Source organism: Pagrus major, chromosome 9, assembly GCF_040436345.1.
Source record: "Pagrus major chromosome 9, Pma_NU_1.0".
Taxonomy (NCBI): Eukaryota; Metazoa; Chordata; class Actinopteri; order Spariformes; family Sparidae; genus Pagrus; species Pagrus major.
Genome location: NC_133223.1, coordinates 33,414,013 through 33,423,342, shown reverse-complemented (window position 1 = coordinate 33,423,342; position 9,330 = coordinate 33,414,013). Strand labels below are relative to the sequence as shown.

Genomic DNA, 9,330 nt, shown 5'->3' with positions numbered 1-9,330 from the left:
CAGTGACTGTCACACTGTTGTTCCTGCTTCACTGACCTCTGACCTCTACGTGTCACTACACCTCCGGCTGAAACTGCTGAGTGAGCAATCACATGGTCACCTGCTGTTAAAACTACACCTCGACACAGGAGAAACATCTCAAAGACACTTAGAAAATTATTATTTTCAGTTTTACTTCATATTTTATGTTTTATCACTTTATTTGTCGACTTCTTTGAGTTTCCTTTTGTTCTTTTCTGTTTATTTATGTGACTTGACCTCAATTTTCCACTGAAGTGAACACATTACGCTCTCCCTCCGTCTCTCCGGACAGACATTTGAACAACTTCAGTCCAAAGATTTGTTTAATAAGAGTATTATTTTAGCAGACTTGTTAATTAACTGTTCCACCTTCACACCAACATGTATCATTATACTTTATTGCAGAGTGAGCAGAGGCTGTGGGATGAATTAATACCTAAATGCATGAATGTTGCACAGGCAAAGATTCTCCAGAACCAGAACTTTAGTTGACACATAAAATATTAAAGATATAAAAGAAGAGCAGAGTAAAGTTCAGCTGCTTTAAGTTGAAATGTTTCTTTACTTCCACGTGCTCCTGCAGATTGTACATGTGAACATCTGAATTAATTATTCAGCTCCTCAAAGACAAAAGTGGCGTTAAGCAGATTTTCCCATAAAGGCGGAGATAAGAGAGGAAACTCAGAGTGTCAGTAATGCTCCCTGATCCTCTCTGGAGGCTGCGGAGGATTTATAATTCATACATAAAGATAACATGATTATTGTTGCGCTCTTAATCCAAATTGCAACAGGCTTTGCCCTGAACTCGTTACGTCAGCAGCTCGGGTTGGTTGCAGACGAACAAAAAGCGCTGGAAGCTTCTTCCCGCTCGGAGATCCGCCGCGTCCACTGCTGCCACAACCGATCTGCGCTCTGTCAGCTGCGTGAAGCCGAGTGACAGTGGCACCGCGCTGAGCGCTGCGGGCTCTCCTCTCTCTCCTCCTCTCCTCCTCTCCTCTCCTCTCTGTCCGGGGTTCACTCTCTCCGTGTCGCTCCTCTCTCCTCCTGTCGTGACTTCTGTCGCTCTCTCCACCTTCACCATTACGTCCCAAAGCAAAACGGACTTTTTAGCGCTAGCCTCTCGGACTCTGCAGAGGAAGAGAATCGTCGCCGCGGTGGTTGGCATCGTCATGGTTCTGGCTCTCATCATCGCGATCCCCCTGCTGGTCCAAACTTCCAAGACCGACGCGCACTACGAGATGATGGGCACCTGCCGGATGATCTGTGACCCGTACAACCCAAAACCGAGCGCCACGGCTCTGGAGGTCATGCAGGACCTGAGCGCCATCCCCTCTCCGAGCTTTGTGCAAGGGACTAAAGGCGAGCCGGGTCGGCCGGGGAAACCCGGGCCGAGGGGGCCGCCAGGCGAACCGGGACCACCTGGTCCGAGAGGACCGCCAGGAGACAGAGGGGACACCGGGAGGGCCGGGTATCCTGGTGTCGTGGGCACAGCACGGACTGAGACCGGAGCGGAGCTGGGCTCTGCTATCGGCGGGGCAAAGATCGCGTTTTATGTGGGTCTGAAAAACCCGCACGAGGGATACGAAGTGTTGAGGTTCGACGATGTCGTCACGAACCTCGGGAACCACTACGACCCGACTACCGGCAAGTTCACGTGCCAAGTGTCCGGGATTTACTACTTCACCTACCATGTGCTGATGCGCGGAGGAGACGGGACCAGCATGTGGGCCGACCTGTGCAAGAACGGACAGGTAAACACTCCTCCACCTGCTCTGTGCACGTGCTGATTAGACACGTTCATTAAGGTTATTTCCTCGTGCGTAAATCAGCTCCCTGATGCGTAAAAGTGAAATTACGCACCAAAATAATCCACAATCCGTGACTGTGAGGTGGATGTTGGTTCTTTATTGTGTTCAATAAATGTCTGACAGGCTGAATGCTCGCGACATGAACGTCACAGGTAGTTTAGTTTGAGTTATTTCAGGTTTCTGTTCCGTCGCTCCGGCTGTAAATTACGCACGGCTCTGCCTGCAGGAGGGAGGGGACGGGGGCTCATTTCAGCCAGTTATAGAATAAAAAATGATGAAAACTTAACCTTGATAAGAAAAAAATCACAAGTCATATTTATCAGAAATTATGACTTAAATTATGATAAAAATGTAAGAATTTTGACTTATTGATCTCATTTTTATTTCACAAATTCAACCTTGTATCCGATATTTCTGACTTTTCATTTCATAATTATGACTTCCCATGGGAACATATTTTTTTCCTTCAGCTGGTTGATATGTGCTGCACAGTGAAGGTGCTGACGCTGCTGCCCGGTCAAACCTCTCTCCTCTCTCTCTTCATCCTCAGGTCCGAGCCAGCGCCATCGCGCAGGACGCAGACCAGAACTACGACTACGCCAGCAACAGCGTCGTCCTGCATCTGGACTCCGGGGACGAGATTTACGTCAAACTGGACGGCGGGAAAGCGCACGGCGGGAACAACAACAAGTACAGCACGTTTTCCGGTTTCCTTTTGTACCCGGACTAAACATGGATAACCTCACAACCTCACCAACACGACCAGAGGAAGATGTCATCATCATCATCATCACCATCATCACCATGAGTCTCATGTTCGGTCTCAGAGCTTCACTTCTCTGATAGAACATGGATTATTTGATATTTTGGGGGAGTAAAATGTTTCCACTTGTTTCAGTAGTTTCACGTGTTTTGCTGATTTTCTTTCGCAATAAACAAAACGCACATTCCTCTGCGCCGTGGTGCGTTCACGGACCCTCCTGCACGGTTTGGAAATCATTCTGATAACACATGAAATAATCCTTCAGAGTCATTTCCTCCTGATGAACTGCCTTCACGATGGATCGAGTCGATATTTGCAGATGTTGTTTCTCGTTGTGCGTTCTGTTCTGTAGCGGGGTGACCGACACGGAAACTGAACTCTCACTGCCTTGAAGATCACCCTGTACACAGAGGACTCTGCTGTGATGCTATTTTATGCTTGAAAGTGTCTCACAAAGATATATATGATATATATATAAAGTCTATACGTATGTATGCACTCCTGTACATATTTATTCAAAGAGAAATGAGTGAACCCGTATAAGCTGTCGGCTAACTGTCCATCCAGTGTGCAAAAATGTTTCTATATGTCTTCGTATTGCCGTATCAACGTTGGTCAGTAATTTCAATAAATGATTATGTTTTCTACGTCGGTGTCGAGGACGAATGATTCCCGATCGGACTGCAGGATGTGAGACTCAGATCGGTCTGAGTCACAGCAGCTTTACTCCTTCTGATCAGCTGGTTTTAAGGTTTCAGTTGTGTTTGACAAACAGCAGAGTGTTTTCATGTTGTTCTGCTTTCTGCTGACTTTACACTTCAGAGGGAATTGTTGTGCTTTCTCCTTCACTACATTTATCTGACAGGAACTGGAACCTGGAACTTGAGACTTGGCGACTCAAATGACTCGTCTGTGTTCAGTTTAGCGTTTTCAGTTCAGTCTTTCAGTCTGTCGTCGTGTTTCTCTGTTTAACAGTGAAGAAGACAGAATATTTTCCTGATTATGAAGAAATTAAGAAACAAATCAGCTTTTATAAAGTCATTTGTTTTTTGCTTGGTTATGTTTATTTCACTGAATATCAATAATTATTATACTGTTTGAACAGGAGAGATAAAATGGCTGATGATGCCTTCATCAGACCTCGTCTTTCCTCCTTATAGAGACGGGAGCTGCAGGACACTGCAGCATGTCGGGTTAAAAAGTGACCTGACCAAGAAAAAATGACTCGGACTCGAAACAAACGACTCGAGTCACATGTCTGTTAGTTACTAATTAGGTTTCATATTAAGATTTTAGGTAAATAACATCGATAAGGTCATAACATACATTGTTCAGGATTAAACCAGAGGATCACAACTTTCAGTCCGGCGACCTCTCACAGTCTCTGAGTCAGGACTGCAACCTACGATTATTTTCATTGTCCTTTAATCTGTCGAGCACTTCCATGATTAATCGTTTAGTCTTTAAAGTGTAAAAAAAACAAAAAAACATGAAAAATGTTCAAATTGAGTCAAAAACCCAAAGACTCTTCGTTCAGTTCGTACATGAAAAAGAAAAGCAGCAGATCGTCACATTTTAGAAGCTGGAAGCAGACGACGTTTCAGGTGTTTGCATGAAAAATGACTGAAATGATTCATCGATTATTGAGATAGCAGGTAGAAGATAGCTGATTAATTTACTAATCGATTAATCAACTAATCGTTGCAGCTCTAATCTGAGCTGTTATCAGTTCCTCCTCTCAATAGAGCGGTGTAGCAGTGATGCATTTCTGTAGCTAACTGAAGTTAGCATCACTCTGGTTCCTCTGTGGGATTATTGAACTGTATTCTGGATTATTGCAGAAAATAATCTCAAGTTTTTTTTTATCCTTCCAGGTTCTGTTCATCCAGATAATCTCCACAGATGAACTCCACTCTGATGTTTGAAGGTAAATTAAATGTGTAGCAGTAAAAAGCTAATGCTAGGCTACAAACAGACGACATCACGGTCACATGACTTAAACGTCTCCACCACTGAGCGTCTTACTGCACAATTACTATCCAGGTTTTCTATAAACTGATCAATGTACAAGTTGTAAAGTCAGAGTGAGAACAGTGTGTAACTAAAGTGGCCTGTAAAGACGGACTAGTGAGCAGATGAGTCTCCGTGTTCGCTGTGAGGACGTTTAATGTCCCCGACGACCTCTGTAGTCTCATTTGGACACTTGTTAGCAACCGCTAACCGTTTTTAACACATGAAGAGCTTTATAATTAAACTGTGGACATTTAATGAAGAACGAAACGTGTAAATATGTTCAGCCGGTGGGAACCACACACCTTATTTCACACATTTAACTGAAATTAATTTAATTAACAAGCAAAAAAATGATCTGATCTACGTGAGCCCTGAACAAAACAAAGGGTCAAACATGTTATTTCCTCCATTTTCTTGTGATAATAAATTAAATGTAATTTGTTTTCTTGAGATCAGAACTTATTTGACAGTGTTGACAAAATGTGAATCGAGCTCAACCAACAACAGGACAGACGGACTGAAAACCAATTAAAAAAACTCTGAGATGAAGGAACCAGGAGAGCAAAAATGCAAACTGACTTTCTGGTTTTGAGGCACTACCATGAACAAATATTAAAATATTTCTCACAACAGCAATGATGACAGAAAAAGTAGCATAAAAAAACTACAGAGTTGTGAATCACATCTTTGTTTTCTCTCCTCTCTCATTAATCTTGTGACGACCCCTCAGATTTATCTGGTGACCTGCTGGAGGGGCCCGAGCCTGACGTTGGACCACTGGACTCAACTATCTCACTGTGTTTGAAGTAGATCAAAGAGTCTCTGCAGTAACATGCTGCTGTGACAGAGAATCATGGAGACGCTTTACTGCATGAAGCTGACAGTACTTGTGTACTTTTACTTCAGTGGGAGTTTGAGAGTATTCTTACATAATTGTACTTTTACTCTACTTAAGAATCTGAAGTCTTCTTTTATCAATGGAGACGTAAAGAAAGAGAAACAGACTGTGTGTGAGTGTGTGTGTGTGTGTGAGAGTGTGTGTGTGTGTGTGTGTGTGTGTGTGTGTGTGTGTGTGTGTGTGTGTGTGTGTGTGTGTGTGTGATGGATGGCCCTGCACACAGCTCTGCATGCATCTCTTGTGTTGGACAGTGATCCATTCCTGCTCTGATAGATGTTGATGACGTCGTGTCTCAGCTCTTTATGAGCGTCACATTAATTAAGTCAACAGCTCAGCACGTCACGCTCGTTCAGGACGACCGTCCTCGTTAAGCGGCGGCGTGTCGCGCTCGCTTAAGATCCTGAAGACACGCGGCGTCACATCCTGTAGGTAAACATGCGTTGTTCCTCCAGCCGGCTGCACCTGGAGCTCCATGTTTGAACAAACCTGCAGCTTTAATCCTCTTAAACATTTAATATGAGCCTCATCACAAACACAATGTCACCTTCACTTCTGATCATACAGGTCCACTTCCTCCTGTCTGCCTGATGGCTTTCAATGTTTAAAGGAACAGTTCGCCCAAAAAATGAAACCCAGTCATCATCTCCTCCTGATGATATAAAGTCAGGCTCAGCCATCATCTCCTCCTGATGATATAAAGTCAGGCTCAGCCATCATCTCCTCCTGATGATATAAAGTCAGGCTCAGCCATCATCAGTTGCAGCATTCTGCTGAACAGCTGAAGCAGCTGGAGATGATTTAAACATCAGATGTACACAGCTCGTCTGCTGCGATCACAGAGATCACAACCTGATCTGAGGAGATGTGAAGGCGCGACATCATGATTGACAGCTAAACCACGCTTGTGACTGAGCTGGGCGGGATCTCGATGCCATCCTGGAGACACGTTGTCCATTTTGACATACAGCCAATTATTCTTGGACATAAGTCTCATCTCAACTTAACTCTCATCTTCTGTGTTGTTACTGGCGACATTTTGTTCTACATGATTGTTGAGGTTCCCTGATGGACGTACAGACTCTTTATGTCTGCAGGTAATCATTTCATCTAAAGTCGTACTGTTTGAGCATCTTAAACTATCAGCTCATTGTTGAATCTGTTGTGTTGACTGCAGGAGTCTGTTTCAGGACCATGGACAGAGGAGACTCCTGCTGCTTTCAAGGACTCCTCAGAGGATCAGACTTCTCAGCATCAGTCCACTCCTGTGATAAAAGTGATTTGTAAATAAAGCTCTGCACAAACCAACTCATCCGTCACTAACATGTTGTAATCAAAGAGGAACTCCACTGAGTGATAAATGATGCCACCTGAGTCACTACAATCTGTTGACGTGCTCTTCATCTACTAGAACAACACACCTGAATCTCCCGCCAAACTTTTGGCAGTCATGTTGCATTGTGGGTAATGTAGGCAACATGTTTTGACGACTCTGTTCTCTCTGGTTCTGTTGCATCGATTAGATCCTTCAGTGTTAAAGGAGTGCGATGCTAAAATGGTGGAATACTTAAATATAATTATGTAATAACAATAATCATGCCAACTACATCTGCAAATACATTTTACCAAACTGCCCCTCAGAGGCACTCCACGTGAATATTTCAGAGCCGTCATTCTCACTCCCGCCAAAAGGGGGCGCCGACATTTCACCCAGCTCAGAGAAATGAAGTTGAGGTGAACGGACTGCGGTCACGTTACATCTCTGTGGGGGCAGATCTGAAGCTTTCAAACTTGAATCACAATAATCCAGGAAACCTCCCCGAGGTCAAAGGTCAGATTCTGTCGCTGAATAAATCTTAATGTTGTAACAATTGGATCAAAATGTGGAATCAAAAAGGGGGAACAATCTTTCTTAAGTGGAAACATACTGCTACCATCAACCATTCAATTATTAGTGTTAATGTAGATATTCTCTGCCTCCAGCACAAAGAGGAGATGTACGTGTGAAATATTTGTATCTGCTAGAAAACATATGAGGAAGAAAATTCAATCCGTCATCAAGTTTTCTTTTACTTTTCCTGATGCTGCAGAGAAATGCTGGGAATCAGGAAGTTACTGGATTATTAAGAGAAACAGAAAGTAAGTTATTGAACTTCACATGGACAAATGTCTCAGATTGACCCGTCTTTGTCAGGAGACAGTAACTGTGGTGGAAGCAGCAACAGTAGTTTTGATTATAGTGGTCGCATAGTAGTCGAATGACAACTACAGAGAGAGGCAACACGGCTACAAAGAGACAAAAGCAGCCACAATGAGATTCAAAGCAACAACAAAGACACAAAATCAGATGCAAAACAGCTTCAAAGAAACAGAACGACTAAAGGAGCGCAAAACTACTACAATGATACACAAGTCAACTACAAAGAGACAAGAAATGACCACAAAGGGACAAAACGTCAACAAAAAGAGTCAAAACAACTACAAAGAGACACAGAACAGACAAAAAATGGTCACAAAGACACAAAAAGCTACAATGAGATGAAATTGGCTACAAAGAGACACAAAACAACTACAGAGACAAAATGGCCACAAACTGGCTACAAAGAGACGTTTAACAGCTACAGTAAGACACAAAATGTTGTATCTTCTATTTTCTCTCTGCTCTTCTCACTGATTGGAAGTACGTAGTAGTCCTGATTATTTAAAGTTTCTCAGATACTTCAGGTTTTCAGAAGCTTGAAGATTTTAGATTTTTTACATACAATTTAATTATTTTGAAATTAGACAGAAAGATTATCAAAGAGTCTTTTCTCTTTAAAAACTTCACAACAGGGCCGACACTGGACTCAACGTCTAGAGAACCAGACCCGGAAGAGCAAATGAGAGCAGATTTAATATGATGAATGTCGCCCCTGTAACAGGTTTCTCAGCCTGTGAGTGAAACGCCTTTAAAACAGGCGACAGTTCACAGAACATACAAATCAGAGCACTGAATCAAAGCTGAACCCTCTGAGAGCCGCTCGGGCAGAAATCTCAATCTCCGTCGGCAGCTGTCAGACTTCATCAGACGGGCTCGTTTACTGTCAGACCCTCTCTGGCCCACAATCCTCTCTGCTAAATGAAAGGCAACAGGTTTTTATGGCGCTGCGATGGGACGCCGCGGCAGCCGGGATAAAACACTCTGTTTGTTGCTTTCCTGCCTCTCTCGTTTAGCAGCTTCAGGAGGCCGCGGGCAGGCAGGTGCACGCTTTATGTGTCTGATTGACACCTGAGCCAGAGGTCTGACACAGATGCTACATTCCCTCTGCACCGGCACTAATAAAACAACAAGACGCTCTCTGTCACTTCCAGAAACAAACAGGAGGGCTGGACGGCGCTGCTGGCGAGCGTCGGGCATCGCACGCTAACTTTTTCTGACAAGAGGCAACGATTTAAAATAGGTTTGTCTCTCAGAGAGCAAACACAGGGACTCGGAGGCGAACACGGCACTTAGGGGAAACATTTCACTACACGAACTCCAACATGCTCCGAGGGGAGGGCCAGCTCTGCTGCAGGAGGTTATATTTTTGTCTCTCTGAATCAAAGAGCGCCGGCGGGAAAAGGAGGCCAAGTTAATCAGCAGCGGCACACAGACCTGGCCGCTACGCTCAGTGTCACCGAGATGACTAAACAATGAGTTAGTGTGCAGGACTGACCCTCCTGCCCCTCTGCAGCCACACATATGTCTCCTCCCATCAGCCGGCTGCAGGAGGGGGGAGGGAGGGGGCGAGGAGACGAGAAGCTTCAGCCATCTGCAGCCCGATGAGCTGCTGCGATGTGAAACCATCAGG

The 9,330-nt window shown here is 44.3% G+C and overlaps 1 protein-coding gene across 1 annotated transcript; it reads left to right on the top strand.

Moving 5' to 3' along the window:
* Window positions 1-1,184: 1,184 nt before the first annotated feature.
* Window positions 1,185-2,559, top strand: c1ql2 (complement component 1, q subcomponent-like 2). Its single transcript, XM_073474030.1, has 2 exons — window positions 1,185-1,772; window positions 2,380-2,559. Exons 1-2 carry the CDS (start codon window positions 1,191-1,193, stop codon window positions 2,557-2,559), a joined length of 762 nt encoding a protein of 253 aa, XP_073330131.1. The 5' UTR covers window positions 1,185-1,190.
* The last annotated feature ends 6,771 nt before the right edge of the window (window positions 2,560-9,330 follow it).